This window comes from Hypanus sabinus, chromosome 21 (genome assembly GCF_030144855.1).
Source record: "Hypanus sabinus isolate sHypSab1 chromosome 21, sHypSab1.hap1, whole genome shotgun sequence".
NCBI classification, from domain to species: Eukaryota; Metazoa; Chordata; class Chondrichthyes; order Myliobatiformes; family Dasyatidae; genus Hypanus; species Hypanus sabinus.
Window position 1 is genome coordinate 69,535,117 of NC_082726.1, and position 23,408 is coordinate 69,558,524.

A 23,408-nucleotide genomic window follows, 5' to 3' on the forward strand; every position below is an offset into this window, starting at 1 on the left:
ATGAATCCTGAAGCAAAATATTCATTAAGGGCCTCCTCTGACTCCAGGCATATGCGTCCTCTTTTATCCCTGATTGGTTCTATCCTCACTCTAGCCACTCTCCGTTTTTCACATATGTCTAGCTTTATAAGCCCCTTTTTAATCTCTACCCTGCCTAGGACTCACAAGAGCCCTATCTAACCATTGCTTCCTAAATCTTAAATATGCTTCCTTCTTCCTCTTGACTGAATGTTCCACATCTTTTGTCAAACATGATTCCTTTATCCCATTATCCTTTCCCTGCCTCAATGAGGCAAAATTTATTCAGAACCCACATGCAAATGCAACATAAAAACTCCACATTTCCATTGTAAATAACCCTGTAACTATCTGTTTCCAATTTACACTCCCAAATTCTTGCTAACAACCACACCCAAAGACTCTATAGCCAATTCCTCCACAAAGTCTCGGGCATCAGAATGTGGGTGCAGGGATTAAGGTAGAAGGACATGGGCATGATGCTAAGAGTTCCGAGTTGATGAGAAAGGACAGAACATAATTGTAGCCAGTTAAAGGGGTTGAAATGTGACCATTTCAATGCTAGGAGTATTACGAACAAGGAGGATGAACTTAGAGCATGGATTAGTACACGGAACTACGATGTTGTGGCCGTTACTGAAACTTGGTTGGAGGAAGAGCAGGATTGGATGATGCAGGTCCCGGGGTTCAGGTGTTTTAAAAGGAATAGGACGGAAGATACAAAAGGGGGGGGGGGAGTGGCATTGCTGTTCAGGGATTGTATCACAGCTATAGAAAGGGAGGACACTGCAAAAGGACTGTCCACGGAGTCAGTCTGGGTGGAAGTCAGAAATAGGAAGGGATCAATCACTGTGTTGGGAGTAGTCTATAGACCCCCAAATAGCCCTCAGGACACTGAGGAGTAGATAAGCAGGCAGATTTTAAAATGGTGCAGGAAATAGTTATGGGTGATTTCAACTTCCCTCATATAGATTGGCACCTCCTGAGTGGGGGTTAATTTTGTCAGGTGTGTTCAAGAAAGATTCCTGACGCAGTATGTGGACCGGCCGACAGAAGTAGAGGCTATACTGGATCTTGTTCTGGATAATGAACCTGGTCAGGTGACAGACCTCTTGGTGGGGGAGCATTTTGGTGAGAGTGACCACAACTCCCTTAGCTTCAGCATAGCTATGGAAAGGGATAAAATCAGACGAAATGGTAAAGTGCTTGACTAGAGAAAGGCTAACTTTGAAGGGATGAGGCAGGAACTAGCGAGAGTAAACTGGAAACAGATGTTCAAAGGGGAAAGCACAGAAGTAATATGGGAGAAGTTTAGGGACCACTTGAGCTGGGTTCAGGATAGGTTTGTCCCACTGAGGCAAGGAAAAAATGGTAGGAAAAGGGAACCGTGGCTGACGAAACATGTGAGGCAACTCGACAAGAGGAAAAAGGAAGCATATGTTAGATATAAGAAGCAGGAAGTAGGAGGGGTTTATGAGAAATATAGGATAGCCAGGAAGGAGCTAAAGAAAGGACTTAGGAGAGCTCGAAGGGGGCATGAGCAGCCCTTGACATGTAGGATTAAGGAGAACCCCAAAGCGTTCTATGCATATGTGAAGAATAGGAGGATGACGAGAACGAAGGTGGGACCGCTAAAGGATAAAGGGCAACATATGCCTGGAGGCAGAGGAGGTTGGGGAGGTCCTAAATGAATACCTTGCTTCAGTATTCACAAGTAAAAAGGATCTTGATCGTGATGAGGTCGAAGTAGAGTGGGCCTGTGTGCTGGACAATGTGGAGATTACAGAAGAAGTGCTGGATCTTCTTAAAAACATTAAGATTGATAAATCCCCAGGGCCAGATGTGATACACCCCAGGTTGTTGTGGGAATTGAGAGAAGAGATTGCAGGAGCATTAGCTATGATCTTTGAATCCTCTTTGGCTGCAGGGGAAGTGCCAGAGGACTGGAGAATGGCAAATGTAGTTCCCATGTTTAAAAAAGGTAATAGGGAGAAACCTGGGAACTATAGACTGGTGAGTCTTATGTTGGTGGTCTGCAAACTACTGGAAAGGATACTTAAGGATAGTATCTACGAGCATTTGGAGAAGTACAGTCTACTCATGGATAGTCAACATGGCTTTGTGAAGGGAAGATCATGCCTCATGAGCCTGATTGAGTTTTTTGAAGAGGTAACAAAGAAATTGATGAGGGTAGGGCAGTGGATGTGGTCTATATGGACATTAGCAAAGCATTTGACAAGGTCCCTCATGAAAGACTCATCCACAAAGTCATGAGGCATGGGATCAGTGGCTGTTTGGATAAGAAATTGGCTTAAAGGAAGAAAGCAGAGGGTAATTGTGGAAGGAAAGTATTCTACCTGTAGGTCGGTGACTAGTGGAGTGCCGCAGGGATCTGTGCTGGGACCCCTGCTATTTGTGATTTTTATAAATGACCTGGATGTAGAGGCGGAAGGATGGGTGAGTAAGTTTGTGGAAGATACGAAGATTGAAGGAGTTGTGGATGGAGCTGCAGGTTGTCGAAGGTTATAAGAGGATGTAGACAGGCTGCAGAGTTGGGCAGAAAAATGGCAGATGGAGTTCAATCCAAACAAGTGTGAGGTGATGCATTTTGGAAGGACAAAGCAGAAGACCGAGTACAGGATTAATAGTCAGTTACTTAATAATGTGGATGAACAAAGGGTCCTTGAGGTTCAAATTCATATATACTTCAAGGTCGCTGTGCAGGTTGATAGGGTAGTTAAGAAGGCCTATGGGATGCTAGGCTTCATTAACGGGGGATTGAGTTCAAGAGTAGAGAGGTCATGTTGCAACTCTACAAATCTCTGGTGAGACCACGCTTAGAGTATTGTGTTCAATTCTGGTCACCTCATTATAGGAAGGATGTGGAAGCTATGGAGAGGGTGCAGAGATTTACCAGGATGTTGCCTGGTTTGGAGAACAAGTAATATGAAGCAAGGTTAGCAGAGCTGGGAGTTTTCTCTTTGGAACACAGAAGAATGAGAGGGGACTTGATAGCGGTCTACAAGATTATGAGAGGCATAGATAGGGTGGATAGTCAGTACCCGTTTCCCAGGACACCAATAGCAAACACCAGAGGGCATATGTACAAAATCAAGGGAGGAAAGTTTAGGTGAGACATCAGGGGTGTTTTTTTTCACACAGAGGGTTGTAAGCGCCTGGAATGACTTGCCAGGGATGGTGGTGGAGGCTAAAACATTAGGGGTATTTAAGAGCCTCTTGGACAGGCACATGGATGAAAGAAAAATGGAGGGTTGTGGGGTAGTGTGGGTTTAGTACTTTTTTTTAAGGATTATATGGGTCAGCACAACATGGAGGGCCGAAGGGCCTATACTGTGCTGTAGTGTTCATGGTTCTATTGGTTCAATGCTCTCCCTTTATGCAACTATGCTACTTCCCTAATTACCAATGCCATTTCCCCCATCTGTTAAGTGTCTCCCTGTCCATTTTGAAACATTTAAACCCCAGAACATCCAGCAGCCATTCCTGCCTTTATGACAACCTAGTCTCTACAGTGAGCACTTCATCATAGTTCCATGTAATAACTTTTAAGTTCATCACCCTTGTTCCTATACTTCTTGTCTTTAAAGAAAGTCTTCAACCATCCCAGACTGCAACTACATGTTCACTGCCTACCCTTCCTCAGTCTCTCTGCATGCAGCATCTACCTTTACACAAACCCCTGACCTATCACTCTGGCTCCCATCCCCCTGACAAACTAGTTTAAACCCTTCCCAAAGTTCTAACAAATCTGCCCGCAAAAACATTGATGCTTCTTCAGTTCATGTGTAACCATCCCTTTTGTTCAAATCAAACCTTCCCCAGAACTATCCTAATAACCACAAATCTTAAACTCTGCCTCCTACATTAATTTTTCAGCAATACATTCATCCAGTATGGCAGATGAATATATATCATTCTATTTTTACCCTTACTGGTGCGTGGCACAGATAGCAATCAAGAGTTAACTACCCATTTAATTCTGTTTTTAGCTTCTTTCCTAGCTCCCCCTTCCCTCTTCAGTACCTCATCCCTGCTCCTAATTATGCCATTGGTACTAAAATGTACCACGACTTCTGTCTGCTCACCCTCGTCCTTTAAGAGTGCTGTGACTTCTAGTCTTATCAGATGGGATGCCTTTAAGGTGTATATTAGAGGACAAATTATTTATTCTACTGCAAGTATTAAGAACAAAGCTAATAAAGAGAGAAGTGATTTAGCTAATCAGCTGAAATAATTAGATCAAGAGTATGCCTTGGCTCCAGAACCTGCCTTATACAAAAGAAATGTTGAAACTAGAATTAAACATGATCTCCTTCTAAATTATCCAATTGACACCCAACTCCTAAAAGATGAAAGACAATTTCACATTCATGGTGATAAAACAGGTAAATTATTGGCTGAACAAATTAAAACCTTTATAGCTAAACAGCAGATTAAACAAATTTGCAAAGCTAATGGTGATAAGACAACTGATTATTTAGAAATAAATGATACTTTGAGAATTTTATTCTAAACTCTATAGTTCTGAATCTTCTAAGGATAACACTGTAATGAACAATTTTTTAGACCAACTAAACATTCTTACAATTTCTGCCATCAATAGAAAGTTGTTGGAACAACCTATTTCGTTTGAAGAAATTTTGAGGAAAGCTCCGGGTCCAGATGGATTTTCTCGAGAGTGTTATGAATGATGAACAGACCTGATGGACAAAGGGGTGCAGAGTTAACCATTCCCCCCCCACCCCCCCCCCAAGAACCATGGACTATTGGTGTTGCTATGCTGCTCATGAGAGAGAAACTAAACACAGGAACTAACATTTGCTACAGGGGAGGGAGAGAGAGAGAGGGGGGAAGAGAGAGAGAGAGGGGGGAAGAGAGAGAGAGAGAGGGGGGGAAGAGAGAGAGGGGGAAGAGAGAGAGGGGGAAGAGAGAGAGGGGGAAGAGAGAGAGGGGGAAGAGAGAGAGGGGGAAGAGAGAGGGGGGAAGAGAGAGAGGGGAAGAGAGAGAGAGGGAGAGGGGAAGAGAGAGAGAGGGAAGAGAGAGGGAGGGAGAGGGGGAGGGAGAGGGAGAGGGAGAGGGAGGGAGAGGGGGGGAGGGGGAGGGAGGGAGAGAGGGGAGAGGGAGGGAGGGGAGAGGGGGAGAGGGGGAGAGGGGGAGAGGGGGAGAGGGGGAGAGGGGGAGAGGGGGAGAGGGGGAGAGGGGGAGAGGGGGAGAGGGGGAGAGGGGGAGAGGGGGAGAGAGAGGAGAGGGAGAGGGAGAGGGAGAGGGAGAGGGAGAGGGAGAGGGAGAGGGAGAGGGAGAGGGAGAGAGAGAGAGGGAGAGAGAGAGAGAGAGAGACTGAGACTGTTCCTGGATTATTTACCTTTTCGCTACAACAACATTATTTTGCTCGTTAACATTCCTCAGGAGAATGCAGGCTGGCCTGATTTGATGGACACAGTCATTCAGAATTGATTGATAGCCGAGACCCCATTAGTAGGGATAAAAGACAGGTCTGGAGAGACACCCTTCAGACACACCAGTGGACCCTGACTGAGGGTTGTGAACCTACAAGGAAGGTAGGGGCTTCGGAGACCGAACCAGGAGATCGGTCAGTAAAGCTCTCAGAGTAACAGCAGGGCCGGTGGGGACATGAGTGTGTGTCCACTCATGCCAGAGTGATGAGTCCACCACAGAAGAACTGTCTAGCTGAAGGATGGAGGGGTCAAAGCTGAATGACCACCACAATGGTACGACGGATTAAGAAAACAATAGAAGGGTTGCCTGCTGCAGCAGTTGCATCTGGCTCGCTCTCTCTCTCTCCCCAACGTTCACAGCACAACAACCATAGCTACCTCAGCACTCGTGAACTGAACTTTATACTTTTCTATGACAATTCATTTACCCCTAGACATCGATAGAGCTTGTTTATTATTGCTTATTATTATTCCTACATTTTTAGGTTTATTATTGCTAACCCGTGTTATGTGTATATTTGCATTATTGGTATTGTTTTTCTTATTTTACTAATAAACACTTTTGAATATAGTACCACCAGACTCCAATGGATTCTTCTCTCTCTGCTGGTCTGACACCCAGTTACAGGGTAGGTAACAAGAGTTTTACAAGATCTTTTCCTCACTGCTTATACTTCATTTATGTTCAGTTTTTTAGGATTCATTCAAGTCAGGCAGACTTCCTCAATCTTTTCATGAGGCTTCCATTTCGCTTATTCTTAAAAAGAATAAGGATCCAACTGAATGCTCTTCTTATAGACCAATTTCTAAAGTTTCGGCCCATAGGATTGAAAATATTTTACCATCTGTCATTTCTGATAACCAAACTGGATTTATCAAAAATTGATATTTTCACTTTAATATTCTTCGGTTATTAGAAGTTATTTATTTTCCTTCTAACATGATATCGGATTATGTGGTATCCCTAGATGCTGAGAAACCTTTAGACAGAGTTGAATGGAATTATTTATTTAAAACTTCAGAAAAATTCAATTTTGGACCCATTTTCATTCAATGGATTACTTTATTTAGCTCCTTCCACTAGGGTTATCGCCAATTCTCATAATTTCAAACCATTTAAGCTTCAACGTGTCAACAGACAAGGCTTTTTGATCTGGCTTTAGAATCCTTAGCCACTGCCTTTCAAAAATCTAATGACATCACCGGTATTTTAAGGAGAGACACTATTCACAAAGTCTCACTGTACACTGATGATCTGCTATTATTTATTTCTAATGTTGAGACTTCGTTACCCCATGTGCTTTCTTTACTCTTTTGTTTTAGCCAGTTCTCAGGTTATAAATTAAACCTCCATAAAAGTGAATTTTTTCCTTTGAATAATTTGATACCAATAAATTTTAACCTTCCTTTTAAAATTGTAAGAAAACAATTTACCTACTTAGGTGTAACAATCACTAAAAACTATAAGTGTCTACTAAAAGAAAATTTTCTTACCCTATTGAATCATGTAAAAAAAATACTATCAAATTGGTCGCCTCTTTCGTTATTGCTGATTGGCCGAATTCACTCTATCAAAATGAATATATTGTGGCGACCCACTTCCTAGTGCACTCGAACCGGCTCACAAAGTGGTGCGCGCCGGCATTGAGGCCGGTCCCAAAAAAGGCGCCAAGCCTGCTTCACCAGCAAGTGGAAAAGCCCGGGCGCAGGACGGGACTGCGAATACGCGCCCCCTACAGCATTCCCGCCCAAGGAGGGCGGAAACAGGAAGGCTTTAAAGCGAGGCCACGAAGTTTGAATAAAGCTCTTTTGCAACTGCAACTCACCGACTGCATGTCGTTATTTCAGCGCTGTGTGTAGCACACCGCTACAATTGGTGACCCCGACGGCCCAAACGATATTTAGGCCGGAGATGAACGACGCTGCAGCTGTTCGTGCAGTTTCATTAAAACTGTCAAGCTCCTGGACGCTGCGACCTCACCTATGGTTCCAGCAAGCAGAAGCCCAATTCCACATTTGGCAGATAACCTCGGATGCCACACGTTACTGCTACGTGGTGAGCTCCGTCGAACAGGGTACAGCTGCCAGGTTCAGGAGTTCATACAGTCATCCCCAGAGGATGGCAAATACACAGAATTCAAAGCCTTGCTCATAAGGACTTTTGGACTCTCACGGCGCGAGCGAGCTGCCCGCTTACTGCATCTGGATGGTTTGGGAGACAAGTTGCCATCGGCTTTGATGAACGAGATGCTGTCCCTGGCCAGAGGACATAAGCCCTGCCTCATGTCTGAGCAGATGTTCCTGGAGCAGCTGCCCGAGGACATGCGCCTGCTGCTGTCTGACACGGATTTCAGTGACCCCCGGAAGGTGGCGGCCTGGGCAGACATGCTGTGGAAAGCCAAGAAGGAGAGTGGGGCATCCGTCGTACAGATCACCAAGCCACGCGCCCAACAGCAGACCAGGCCCAGCAGCAGAGCCCACAAAACCCAGAAGCAGGTGTGAGAAGACCGACGAACAATGGTGCTTCTACCACCAGCGGAAGGGTGCAGAAGCCCGCCCTGCAAGTTCCTAGGAAACGCCAGGGCCAGGCACCACTGATGGCTATGGCGGCTGGTCATTGGGATAGCCTCCTGTACGTCTGGAACAAGCAGACAGGACGCCGCTTTTTGGTTGACACCGGAGCCGAGATCAGCATCTTACCTCCGACGAGTTATGACACCCGCAACAGAGAACCGGATCCCTCCCTGAGGGCCGCGAACGGCAGCACAGTAAGGACCTATGGCACCCGTACAGTGCGGCTACAATTCGGCTCCAGCCGGTTCACGTGGGACTTTGCACTGGCGCATAAGCCAACCGCTCCTGGGCGCTGATTTCTTGCGGGCTCACAGCCTACTGATCGACCTGCAAGGGAAGAGACTGGTTCACGCCGAGACCTTTCAAACGTTCTCCCTGGGTGAAGCCCAGTTGCCGGCCCCACACCTAGACTCCATCACGCTGTCCAACAACGACTTCACCAGAGTCCTGGCGGATTTCCCATCGGTTCTGGCACCGCAGTTCACAGCAGCCATGCCCAGACACGGCGTACAGCACCACATCCTGACACAAGGACCACCCCTCCAGGCCCATGCTTGAAGGCTTCCCCCGGACAGGCTCCGACTGGCGAAGGAGGAGTTCAAGAGGATGGAGGAATTGGGGATCATATGGCAGTCCGACAGCCCTAGGCCTCCCCCCTGCACGTGGTGCCCAAAGCAACAGGGGACTGGAGACCAAGCGGCGACTACCGCAGGCTGAACAAGGCTACAACACCGGACCGCTACCCTGTGCCGCACATTCAGGACTTTGCAGCAAACCAGCACGGTGCACGGATCTTCTCCAAGGTAGACCTCATCCGGGGATACCATCAAATCCCGATGCATCTGGACAACGTCCCCAAAACAGCTCTCATCACCCCTTTCAACCTTTTCGAGCTCCTCTGCATGCCGTTTGGCCTAAAGAATGCTGCACAGACGTTCCAGCGGTTAATGGAGGCAGTGGGATGCGATCTGGACTTCGCTTTCATCTATTTGGACGACATCCTCATAGCCAGCAGTAGTCGTCAGGCGCATCTGTCCCACCTCCGTCAACTCCATGCCCGACTGAGTGAATACTTCCTAACAATCAACCTGGCCAAATGCCAGTTCGGGCTCGACACCATCGACTTCCTGGGCCACAGGATTACTAAAGACGGGGTAACCCCTCTGCCTGCCAAGGTAGACGCAATCCGCCATTTCCCCCGACATAATACAATCAAAGGCCTTCAGGAATTCGTGGGTATGGTGAATTTCTACCACCGCTTCCTCCCTTCAGCAGCCCGAATCACGCGCCCCCTGTTCGCCCCGATGTCGGGTAAGGGCAAGGACATTACCTGGGATGAGGAGTCCGCTGCCGCTTTCGTTAAAACCAAAGAAGCCTTGGCAAACGCCGTGATGCTAGTGCACCCCAGAATGGATGTCCCTACTGCCCTTACAGTGGATGCATCTAACACGTCAGTCAGTGGGGTGCTGGAACAACTCATTGAGGGTCGCTGGCAACCCCTGGCGTTTTTCAGCAAACACCTACGACCACCCAAGCTCAAATACAGTGCTTTCGACCAGGAACTGTTGGCGCTATACCTGGCAATCTGGTATTTCAGGTACTTCTTTGAAGGTAGGCCCTTCACCGCGTTCACGGACCACAAACCGCTTACCTTTGCGTTCACGAAAGCATCTGCCCCCTGGTCGTCCCGCCAGCAGCAACATCTGTCCTACATCTCCGAATACACGACGGATGTCCAGCATGTCCCAGGAAAGTACAATGTCGTGGTGGACGCCCTCTCTCGCCCTAACATCCAAGCCCTGTCCCGGGGGTAGACTATGAAGCGCTGGCGGAGGTGTAGCAGGCAGATGAGGAGATCCCTAGTTACAGGACTGCAGTCTCCGGTTTGCAGCTCCAGGACCTCCCCGTAGGCCTGGGTGAGAGGACCCTACTCTGTGATGTCACCACTGGCAAACCCCGTCCCGTCAGCCTGACAGCGGCGCGTTTTCAACTCCATTCACAACTTGGCGCACCCCTCCATCAGGACAACCGTCTGGATGGTAGCCAACAGGTTCGTTTGGCACGGACTCTGCAAGCAGCTCAGTGAATGGGCCAAAATGTGCATGCACTGCCAAACAGCCAAGGTGCAGCGGCACACCAAAGCCCCGCCACAGCAGTTCCACCCCACCCGCCGGCGTTTCGACCACATTCATGTGGATATTGTGGGCCCCTGCCAGTGTTGCGAGGGGCGCAGCACCTCCTGACTATCGTGGACCAGTTCAGAAGATGGCCAGAGGCAGTCCCGCTCACTGACACCACCTCCGAATCCTGCGCCCGGGCACTGATTGCAACCTGGGTATCTTGCTTTGGTGTACCGGCCCACATTACCTCCGACAGAGGCGCCCAGTTCACCTCCAGTCTGTGATCAGCTATGGCCAGCCTTTTGGGGACACAGCTGCACCACACTACTGCCTACCACCTACAGGTGAACGGACTAGTGGAGCGTTTCCACCATCACCTGAAGTCGGCTCTCATGGCCCACCTCAAAGGGCCTAACTGGGTGGACGAGCTTCCCTGGGTCCTGCTCGTAATCTGCATGCCTCGTCGGCCGAGTTGGTGTACGGCGCACCCCTGGTCGTCCCAGGAGAGTTCATACCAGCCCCAAGGAGGCTGCCCCAAGAACCCGCAGCAGTCCTAGACAGACTATGCGAGAGGCTCAGTAACCTGTCCCCCATACCCATGTCACAGCATGGGCAGAACCCAACCTGCATACCCAAAGACCTGCAAAACTGTAAGTTTGTTTTTGTACGACGGGGCAGACATCGGGCACCGCTACAACGGCCCTACGAGGGGCCATTTACAATGATCAGAAACAACGGGTCCACATTCGTGCTGGACATTGGGGGGAAGAGGACGTTTTCACAGTGGACTGACTGAAACCAGCCCATGTGGACTTGGAGCAGCCGGTTGAGATTCAGGCACCGTGGCGCAGAGGCAGACCTCCCAAACAGAGTCCGACCCAGACTGAGAACAGTGGGGGGGGGGGGGGGGGTGTTACGTGGCGACCCACTTCCTAGCACACTCGAACTGGCTCACAAAGTGGCGCACGCCGGCACTGAGGCCGGTCCCAAAAAGGACGCTAAGCCTACTTCACCAGCAAGGGGAAAAGCCCGCGCGCAGGACAGGACTGTGAATACGCGCCCCCTACAGCATTCCCGCCCAAGGAGGGCGGAAACAGGAAGGCTTTAAAGCAAGGCCGCGAAGTTTGAATAAATCTCTTTTGCAACTGCAACTCACCAACTGCGTGTCGTTATTTCAGCGTTGTGTGTAGCACACCACTACAATACTCTAGTCCTGACGAAGGGTCTCGGCCCGAAACGTCGACAGTGCTTCTCCCTATAGATGCTGCCTGGCCTGCTGTGTTCCACCAGCATTTTGTGCGTGTTGTTGTTTGAATTTCCAGCATCTGCAGATTTCCTCGTGTTTTCTACCTAAATTTATATCTCTTTTTCAAGCATTGCCTGTTTTTACTCCTAAATCTTCTTTTGATTCTCTTGACTCTATTATATCGTCTTATATATGGAAGAATAAGCGTACTAGGTTAAATAAAATTCATCTTCAAAAAGATAAAAAGAATGGAGGATTAGCCTCAGCAAACTTTAGATTTTATTATTGGGCAGTTAATATAAGAAATCTTACATTTTGGTTATAGACAACAGACAATAGGTGCAGAAGTAGACCATTCGGTCCTTCGAGCCTGCACCGCCGTTCTGAGATCATGGCTGATCATCTACTATTAATACCCGGTTCCTGCCTTGTCCCCATATCCCTTGATTCTCCTATCCATAAGATACCTATCTAGCTCCTTCTTGAAAGCATCCAGAGAATTGGCCTCCACTGCCTTCCGAGGCAGTGCATTCCACACCCCCACAACTCTCTGGGAGAAGTTTTTCCTTAACTCTGTCCTAAATGACCTACCCCTTATTCTTAAACCATGCCCTCTGGTACTGGACTCTCCCAGCAACTGGAACATATTTCCTGCCTCTATCTTGTCCAATCCCTTAATAATCTTATATGTTTCAATCAGATCCCCTCTCAATCTCCTTAATTCTAGCGTGTACAAGCCCAGTCTCTCTGACCTCTCTACATAAGACAGTCCGGACATCCCAGGAATTAACCTCGTGAATCTATGCTGCACTTCCTTTATATCCAGGATGTCCTTCCTTAACCCTGGAAACCAAAACTGTACACAATACTCTCGGTGTGGTCTCACCAGGGCCCTGTATAAATGCAAGAGGATTTCCTTGCTCTTGTACTCAATTACCTTTGTAATAAAGGCCAACATTCCATTAGCCTTCGTCTCTGCCTGCCTGCATTTGCTCATTCACCTTCAGTGACTGATGAACAAGGACTCCTAGATCTCTTTGTTTTTCTCCCTTACCTAACTCTACACCGTTCAGATAATAATCTGCCTTCCTGTTCTTACTCCCAGTGGATAACCTCACACTTATTCACATTAAACGTCATCTGCCAAGTATCTGCCCACTCACCCAGCCTATCCAAGTCACCCTGAATTCTAACATCCTCATCACATGTCACACTGTCACCCAGCTTAGTATCATCAGCAAACTTGCTGATGTTATTCTCAATGCCTTCATCTAAATCGTTGACGTAAATCGTAAACAGCTGCGGTCCCAATACCGAGCCCTGTGGCACCCCACTAGTCACCACCTGCCATTCTGAGAAACACCCATTCACTGTTACCCTTTGCTTTCTATCTGCCATCCAGTTTTCTATCCATGTCAATATCTTCCCCCCAATGCCATGAGCTCTGATTTTACCTACCAATCTCCTATGTGGGACCTTATCAAATGCCTTCTGAAAATCGAGGTACACTAATCAACTGGACCTCCCTTGTCTAACTTCCTGGTTACATCCTCGAAAAACTCCAATAGATTAGTCAAGCATGATTTGCCCTTATATTAAATTAATTATGAGGATTGCCCGATGTGAGTTTTTTTTTAAGAAACTAACTATATAACCATATAACAATCACAGCACGGAAACAGGCCATCTTGGCCCTCCTAGTCCGTGCCGAACCCTTAATCTCACCTGGTCCCACCTACCCGCACTCAGCCCATAACCCTCCACTCCTTTCCTGTCCATATACCTATCCAATTTTACCTTAAATGACACAACTGAACTGGCCTCTACTACTTCTACAGGAAGCTCATTCCACACAGCTATCACTCTTTGAGTAAAATACCCCCTCGTGTTTCCCTTAAACTTCTGCCCCCTAACTCTCAAATCATGTCCTCTAGTTTGAATCTCCCCTACTCTCAATGGAAACAGCCTGTTCACGTCAACTCTATCTATCCCTCTCAAAATTTTAAATACCTTAATTTTAAATAACTGTGTTAATAAATTTTCTATTATTTCTCTCCTTGGATTCTCACTTCCTCTGTCTCTGAACTAAGTTAACTGATAATCTGGTAGTTAAATATACTATGAGAATTTGGATACAATTCCAAAAATACTTTGGCTTATTGAGATTTTCTCTTTCAAGTCCCATTTTTTCTAATTTTTTTTTAAACCCTCTGTGATTGATATGACTTTTAAAGAATGGGATAGATTAGGTATTAAATGCTTTCAGGACTTGTTTGTAGAGGGAAGTCTCTTCTCGGTGAACAACTGTCAACTAAATATAGTTTACCCAAAACTCATTTTTTCGATACCTACAAATAAGAGATTTTTTACAGTCTCAAGTAAGTACATTTCCTAAAAGTCCTGATAGAATCTACTAGATGTAATTTTTAATTTGAAACCTTTTTATAAAGGATCTATAGCTAATATTTATATAATGCTGTTGGGAATGAGAAGTGTTCCTTTAGATAAAATTAAAAATCTTTGAGAACGAGACTTAGACTTCAATTTCTGAGGAATCTTGGAATCAAATTTTTAAATTGGTTAACACCTCATCATTATGTGCCCGCCACTCTCTCCTACAATTTAAAGTGGTTCATAGGGTCCATATGACCAAGGATAAGTTGTCTCGTTTTTATTTAGATATATGTGTATATTGTGATAAATGTAATAATGGAGAAGCTTCACTCATTCCTATGTTTTGGACATGCCCGAGTCTTGGAAAATATTGCAAAGAAATATTTTGAACTTTCTCGATACTTTTTAAAGTAAACTTTAAGCCTAATCCTTTGACCGCTTTATTTGATATTGTTGGAGAAAAGGATATTATTTTGGAGTCATCTGACTTAGACATTTTGGCTTTTATTTCTCTTATGGCCAGAAGGACACTCTTGCTTAAATGGAAAGATGCAGCTCCTCCTACTCACGCCCAATGATTACGTGATGTGATGTCAAGTTTAAATTTAGAGAAGATTCAATGTTCAACCTCTGAATCTGGTCAAGACTTTCAAACATTGTGGGGACCTTTTCTGAATTATTTTCAAAACATTTGATTTGTTGTTAAAGCACAGATGATGATTAATATTTTTTTTCTTTACTAATCAGCTTTGGTCTTGGTAGTTGGTTAGATTTTTTAACATAATGAAATTACTATATTTCAATGTTACGAATTAAACAATCTGTATGAACATAGGGTAAGGAGTCTTTAAATGCAATTTTGTATAATGTATTGATAAATATTTTTTCTTGTACTCTGTACTCTTATATATAAATTAATAAAAATATTGGCAAAGAAAAGAGTGCCGTGGACCCAATCTGAGATGTCTTTGATCGTGGAGCCCTAAGAGGCAACATACCATTCAGAAGTCTAGTTCACATCCATGAAATCTTCTTTCTCCTTCCCTCACTACTGAATTCCCTATAACCACTGCTCTGCTCTTCTCCCTTCTTCCCCTGAGTCCCAGAGGCAGATCACTGCCAGAGACCTGGTCACTAGGGTTTTCCCCTCATGACTGTTTCCCTCCACTCCAACAATATCCAAATCAATATACTTTATATTGAGGAGATTGGCCATGGGAGTACTCTTCACCGTCTGCCTACTTCCATTCTTTCTCCTACTGCAACCTAGCTGTGACTGCCCCCCTACAGCTCTTCAGTTTGCTGAATGATTTGTAGGTCACCCAGCGCCATCAGAAACACTGAAGATCACCCTGATTTCCCATATTGTGGAAGAGCATGCCACTGCTCTGTGATCTATTCTTGCTGCTCTACTAATACAATAAAGAAAAAGTTGATAGAAGCCTCACTCTGGCCTCTGTCTCTCTCACCAAAGCCTCAGTTCCCCACTCTAACCCTGACAGCTTACTCTGCAACAGCTCTCAAAATGGTCACTCTACTTAAACCCAACATTTTATTGGCCCTTGCCAAATGCCTAATTACCAAATCATTTTACAACTGAAGAACAAGTCCTGATGGGCATTGGTCCTTAAATCCCCCACTTCTTGTGACGAGTAACAGATCCTGCTATTCAAAACTTAACACAAATGGAAGAAAATGTCCGCATTCTGAAGTTGCTGCAGCAGATAATTACAGATATCAGTTTTAAATATGGAATTCTTGTAACATCAGAAGTTACTTTCAGGAAATGGTTTTTACTGCTTCACCAGACCTGTTCTTAAAATAGCAAAATGCAATTGGAACACAACACACTTCAGAAACTAATCTCAACCAGAATCCATGAGTTTATATTTCAATAAACTTTACAGTTAATATCTAAACTTGTCATATCGGAATCCATACATGCAATAAAAACATTTATCTAGAATCAACATTGATTCAGTATCATTTACATTCAATTCTTTTCACATCAAGTGCTCCAAGTTCCACTACATACACTATTCAGCATCAAGTCTGCAGCATCGTCATGCATAAACTTCTGCATGACATAATTCTGACAAAACTTACAAAGACCTATACTTTCAAAGTATTGTAAAAACTTACTTGTCCAGAAAATCTTTGTCCACGATAGCACATATGTCAAGAAGGGGGTTTCCCATTCCAAACAGAATATTTTGTCTAAAATTAAAGCACAAGGCTATATTAATTCAAAAGTTCAAACCTCAAAGTAAATTAATTTAATTATCAAAGTACACATCATCATATACTATCCTGAGATTCATTTTCTTGTTTCACAGTAAATACAAAGAAATACTACAGAATCAATTAAAAACCACACGCAAGATGTACAACCAATATGCAAAAGACAACAAATTATGCAAATACAAAGGTATTTGATGAAGGGTCCTGACGGAGGGTCTCAACCCGAAATGTTGACTGCTTCTTTCAACGGATGCTGCCCGACCTGCTGAGTTCATCCAGCTTGTTTGTATGTCTATGCAAATACAAGCACTTCCTCTGGTAAATTCACACAAAATTGGACATAAATAAGGCATATTGTATGTAGATCACAGAATTCAACTGCATATTACAGACAAAACAACTGAGTGAAAAAGACTTCTCAGTATGAAATATTTCCAGTTGGCTACAGTGAAGTTCTTGGGAACTCCCTTGAACAATAAAGCCACAATACATCCTCTGCATCACCCTTGCACAAGATGTTACTGGAATCCTTTTCTGGCTATAAGCCTGTAAGACATAGGAGCAGAATTAAGCTATTCAGCCCATCGAGTCTGTTCCACTATTCCATCATTGCTGATTCCAGATCCCACTCAACCTGTTACCCCTGCTGTCTCACCACATGCTTTGATGCCCTGACCGAGCAGAAAACGATCAACTTCCACCTTAAGCATACGCATAGACAGAGCCTCCACCACAGTCTGTAGCACAGCATTCCACAGATTTACTTTTTGGCTAAAAAAAATCCTCCTTACCCCTGTTCTAAAGGGTCACCCCTCAATTTTGAGGCTGTGCCCTCTAGTTCTGGATATCCCCACCATAGGAAATATCTTCTCCACATCCATATTTAGTCCTTTCAACAATACCTACAACTTTTTCAATATTGGACTATCAATTGTATTTGAAACTGAAATCATCATAGATGTGAAAGGGAACATGTAGGCACAGTTCTCTCAGTCATCAACTCAAACATTCGGGGGGGGGGGCAGTAATTTAAAACTGAGGTGCAGAGTCCTGAAGACTAGATACTAAAGGCATGAACAAAAAGGTAGAAAGTTTTCTGAAAGGTTAGGGAACTGATGATGATGGAGAACTGGTACAGAAAAAGTGGCGAGACCTGAGCATATCAGACATGATTGTATTGAATAAAAGGAAAGGCTGAGAAGCCAAGTTCCTGATTATATCCTCCTACACTCGCAAGCTGGTGTTGGTTTGATGCACATTTATTCCTTCTAGAAATTTGGTAAAACATAAACTAGTTCATTTACTAACAACCTACCCAGAAGTTAAAATATGGAGCTATAACAATTATAAAGACAATATTGTGGAAATCTTCAAACCAATAACATAACTGTTCTAACTCACAGACCAAGCATGTTGATGGAACAGAATCAATGCACCCATCGGCTCCTGAGCCAGTATCATTAAAATGCGTGGATAAATTTTAATCATTTGTCTAATATTGTCTGTATAAATTTTATGCAAGCCATTCAATTTGCTTTACAGAACACAACTTCATTTGCCCTTAATAAAACACTACCTTGAAGTTATTCCCATTTACTTGTTCTAGCTGACAGAAAAATCATGTTATTATTCACTGACTTACCTTGATAACACAGTTGTGCAACAAACTGCAGAATATTAACATCAAGTGCAATGCTACTTTCAAACATTTTGGAAAAAAACTGAAATATCTTAGATGAGGAATTTAGTGATAAAAATTGCCCTATAATCCAAGGGAAAAGGGTAGGTTCACTTTAGAATTAGACTTCCAAGGTTCCCTCAGAGGTCTTATTGTTTTACAAATGAGTTGAGTTTCTCCGAAGGATTTGGTATGTTTTTACATCATAGTAACCATGGGAAAGGAACCATATGTTTCCCCGAAACGTGGCACCAACACGCTGATAGCTAAAAACATCAGTCTCTCTAGTTTTGTTGCTAAAGAGGTCAATGTAGGAGAGCGAAGGCAAGTGGTGCCAGACGAACTAGTGGTCAGTTTTTGAAGTGATGTGCTAGCATATACTCACTTTACACTAACAAATTCAACCTCCAAGGATTTAAAAAAATAGAACTTTCATATCAATAGTTTGTATCTTTCTCCAGCAATGATAGTGCACACTAGAAAAAAAAATTGCCATCTGGATTTCATTCACCCATGGAAAAGTAGAATTTTAAATTCCAATATCAACACAATGGCCCTATTAAAAGAAAAACATACTCTGCCTGGTATAAGTTTGAGGAATGAGAAAACTAGGCAGGCTTTTGTATCTTTATAAAACTAACATTTATAAAACAGAGATAAGTCCAAACCACAAGAAACCAATTTAATTTCTCATTCAAAATTTTGAGTGCTAAATAATTCCTCAACCAGATCTGTTTGTAAGAAAGCTATTACAGATTGGCCGAGCTAAACTAAGAGGGTGAAAATTTTCAAGCTTCATTACAGTAATATATAATGATTTCCCCGCTAAAAGAGAATGTTTGGGGACAGCAAATACTGCATATGAAGTCCAAGATGCCTTCTTGTCAGCATAGATATCACATTAAGATAAGAGCTTGAGCGTGAAGTGAAACCCAATGCCCTTTTCTATGTGGAGCAGAAAGTTTATATGGAGTGGATGGACTTCCATTAAGATCCGTTACTGCCAGTACGAAAAAGAGCGATTGAACAGGTGTTTTAAAATCGACATTGTGGAAATATCTGACATAGAATTGCCGTAAAGGTTTCAATAAATGTCATAAAAGAATATCTCACCCTCCTGTCAACTGCTCGTTCACTAACTGCTTTGGCTGGGTCTGACAGCAGACTGCAATTAAAAAGCAAAAACAAGGGGCGAAAGGGCCGAGAAAACACATAAAAATAAATGCATCAGCGCACAATCCAAAACAGGTCCTTCCACAACCTAGTACTTACCTGAGACACGTCATGCTAAATGGGATCAGTAAACGCAGTCGGCTGAATTAAGAGTTGGGCAGCACACTTCCCGCCGGTGATTCACACTCCTATCTCAGACTGACATCCGTGAAATGTATCAATCTAACCTGGAACCGGAAAACCCGCCCTCACCACTACCCATTCATCGGTTGCTCCCATTCACAACATCGCAGCGACCAGAGCGCGACGAGTGACGGCTCCTCAGCCAATCACCGCATTCGATCAAACATTTTCCCTGACGCCGCTCACGTTATATATATTGCTGTATTCGCTGCTTTTAACGAGCTCTTCCAAGCATAATCAAGTTAACATTGCAACGTTACAAAACGTGCAGACATTAGCTAATTCTGGTTGTTTATTTAAACATGATCAACTTTAGTTACAATACATAACAGTGCGTCTAGGCAAATGATTGAATGTTAAATCTTTTACAACTTCACGGAAGTAGGATCGCCCGCCTCCGAGAATATGGGAAAACAAGCTCACGTGAACCATCTGAATGCAGAACAGCGGAATTAATACACTCTCAATACCACTCACACAACAGGAGCAATCACAAGCATTAAAATGTTCATTATAGTTGTGTATTTATGTTTTAATAAAAAATAAATCCGGATCCTCTGAAAGTATAAAATTCTCCTCTCTTCTACCCCGAGTGGACTGGCAAGGTACTGTACATGCAGATTTGACATGAAAACATATTTCCGATTTAATGTTTTAGTGTTAAGGTTAGCTAACGGTCCTTGTTGCTATTATTGAAAAGGAATCATTTTTCACTTTGATACAACGGGCCGTTTTAAGTACTTGTCAAAACAGAAAAGGCAGTAACAACGAGGAAAGTGTCAACCAGGAAACCATCAGGTATCAAATGAAGCCTCTGATTTAATTTGAATTTACAATAATTTTGCCATGTCTTGCTAAAAAGCAATATTTGAAAAAGAACTGTTTGCTCTTTTACATAGATACTGCCTGGCCCGCTGAGTTCCTCCAGCATTTTGTGCGCTGTTTCAAGATATTTACCTTGTTTGTGGAAATACATCATTTGACATTTACGAGATGCAATTTCTGCACTGATCGCATGGAATTTGGTTGCATGTACAGTATGGAGTGAGCCAGTTACTTATACAGATGGCAAAACAAGTCTGAAGCCTGTGGTGATATTATGACTTAATTGTAAAAATCTAACCATTACTAATCTTCACTTCTATTTTAATGTCAACACTACAAAGGATTAAGGCGGTTTTAGTTACATGGCTTATATTTGTGGACTAAGACTAAGAAGAACATTCATAATAAGAATGAATAACAGTTAAACTCACATTATACATCAATAGAACACCCAGGCTAAGATTTTAGTTGCATTTGAGAATTATCAGCATGTAATGCTAAAAATAAGCTCAATTCCACATTATTTCAAAAATATTCAGAATATTTAGATAATGTAGATGTGCAAAGGATAAACAGATTCAGAATATATGTTAAGTAATACCCATGTAGATTTACTATACATTATGCCATCATTCCCAATCTATATGCCTGTCATCAATAATTTTGATGTGGCTGATAAGCCTTCATACAAAAATTCAAAGAAAACAGCTGTTGTGAATGTTTCAATATATTCAATCAAAGCGGCACACAATCTTTCATTTAAATCTGTTCCTCACAGAGAAAACCTTCAATTTAGTTCTGTAGGTTCTGAGGTGGTTGAACATCCATGATGGAATGGTGGAGCAGACTCAATGGGGCAGTTAGTCTAATTCTGCTCCTATGTCTTATTTGGGATCTGCAGACTATGCAGCAACTGGGTCAAATGGTCCTTGACAAGCTCAGTACAAGGATTTGAAAATTTAAAAAATGGATGGTAGAAATCGAAATAAAACAAAAAATGCAGCATATACAAACAAAATCAGAATCAGGTTTATTATCACTGGCATGTGTTGTGAAATTTGTTCACTTAGCAACAGCAGTTCAATGTAATACATAATATAGAAGAAAAAATAAATGTAAGTAAATCAATTACAATATATGTACATTGAATAAATTAAAAATCTTGCAAAAACAGAAATAATATATATTAAAGTGACATAATGTCCAAGGGTTCAATGCCCATTTAGGAATCAGATGGCAGAGGGGAAGAAGCTGTTCCTGAATCACTGAGTGTGTGTCTTCAGGCTTCTGTACCTCCTACCTGATTGAAACAATGAGAAAAGGGCATGCCCTGGGTGCTGGGGGTCCTTAATAATGGACGCTGCCTTTCTGAGACACCGCTCCTTGAAGATATCCTGGGTACTTTGTAGGCTAGTACCTAAGATGGAATTGACTAAATATACAACCCCCTGCAGCTTCTTTCGGTCCTGTGCAGTAGCCCCCCCCCCCCCCCCCCCCCCATACCAGACAGTGATGCAGCCTGTCAGAATGCTCTCCATGGCATTACTATAAGTTCTTAAGTGTTTTTGTTGACATTCCAAATCTCTTCAAACTCTTAATGTAGTCGCTGTCTTGCCTTCTTTATAGCTGCATTGATATGCTAGGACCAGGTTAGGTCCTCAGAGATCATGACACCCAGGAACTTGGTCCACTTCTGATCCCTCTATGACTAGTATGTGTTCCTTCGTCTTCCCTTCCTGAAGTCTACAATCAGCTCTTTCGTCTTACTGACGTTGAGTGCAAGGTTGTTGCTGAGAATCTACTCCACTAGTTGGTATACCTTGCTCCTGTACATCTGAGATTCTACCAACAATGGCTGTATCATCAGCAAATTCATAGATGGTATTTGAGCTATGCCCAGCCACACAATCATGGGTATAGAGAGTAGAGCAGTGGGCTAAGCACACACCTGAGATCCACCAGTGTTGATCGTCAGTGAGGAGGAGATATTATTACCAATCCGCACAGATTGTGGTCTTCTGGTTACAAAGTCGAGGATCCAGGGAGGGAGGGGCAGAGGACCAGGTTCTGTAAAACCTATCAATCAGGATTGTGGGAATGATGGTATTAAATGCTGAGCTATAGATGATGAACAGTATCCTGACATAGGTGTTTGTATTGTCCAGGTGGTCTGATGCCATATGAAGAGCCATTGGGATTGCGTCTGCCATTGATCTATTGTGGCAATAGGCAAATTGTAGTGGGTACAGGTCCTTGCTGAGGCAGGAGTTCAGTCTAGTCATGACCGACCTCTCAAAGCATTTCATCACTGTAGTTGTGAATTCTATTGGGGCAATAGTCATTAAGGCAGCTCACATTATATTTCCTCGGACACTAGTATAATTGTTGCCTTTTTTGAAGCAAGTGGGAACTTCTACCCATAGCAATGAGAGGTTGACAGTGCCCTTGAATACTCCAGCCAGTTTGTTGGCACAAGTATTCAAAGCCTTACTCCATCAGGACCTTCCGCCTTGCTAGGGTTCACCCTCTTTTAAAGCTAGCCTAACATCGGCCTCTGAGACAGAGAGTACAGGGTCATCAGATGCAGGAGGGATCTTCACAGCTGCAGTTATATTCTCCCTTTCAAAGTGGGTATAGAAGGCACTGAGTTCATCTGGTAGTAAAGCTATTCATGCTATTGGGTTTCGCTTTGTAGGAAGCAATGTCTTGCAAACCCTGCCAGAGCTGTCATGCATCCGATGTCGCCTCCAACCTCATTCGAAATTGTCTCTTCGCCCATGAAATAGCCATCCACAAGTCATACCTGGTTTTGTGGTACAGTTCTGGGTCGCCAGATTTGAATACCACACATCTAGCCTTTACCAGACTACGTACTTCCTGGTTCATCCACAGCTTTTGGTTTGGGAATGTACAGCAAGTCTTTGTAGGAACACACTCATCTGTACAGGTTTTAATGAAGTTGGTAACAACTGCAGCATACTCATCCAGATTCTCAGCTGAATACCTGAATACAGTCCAAACCACCCATTAAAAGCAGACCTGTAAGCACTCCTGTGCTTCTTTTGTCCATACCTTCTTGGTCCTCACTGGTGCTGCAGTCTTCAGTCTCTGCCTATACTTAGGGAGTAGAAGTACAACCAGGTGATCAGATTTACCGTGGTGACAGCATGGAATAGCACAGTAGGCATTCTTAATGGTGGTTTAACAATAGTCCAGTGTGTTGTTTCCTCTGGTATTGCAAGTGATCTGTTGCTGGTAATTGTTTAGTGATTTTTTTCAATATTGCAAGGTTATTGCAGAAAATACTGCAATACTGCTTTTGAGAAGTATATGCACAAACTGCCTGGCACTTCAAGAGTAATTTACCCAGTTTGGCAAAATAATTAAGCTCAAAGTTCCAAATAATTATTATTGAAGTACATATATGTCAGCATTTGCTACCTTCAGGTTCAATTTCTCATGGGTAGTTATAGTAGAAT

At 43.6% G+C, this 23,408-nt stretch overlaps 1 protein-coding gene across 3 annotated transcripts in view; it reads right to left on the minus strand.

Moving 5' to 3' along the window:
- Window positions 1–23,408, minus strand: part of LOC132379180 (adenosine kinase-like) — a 298,065-nt gene that overhangs the window by 267,284 nt on the left and 7,373 nt on the right. For 2 of the 3 annotated variants that reach the window (XM_059946851.1, XM_059946849.1), the window contains exon 2: window positions 15,972–16,046. In XM_059946851.1, coding sequence (XP_059802834.1) covers window positions 15,972–16,046 — 75 coding nt within the window. Of the gene's footprint in view, window positions 1–15,971; window positions 16,047–19,020; window positions 19,150–23,408 lie in introns of those variants that run through there. The other variant, XM_059946850.1, reaches the window with a different exon arrangement.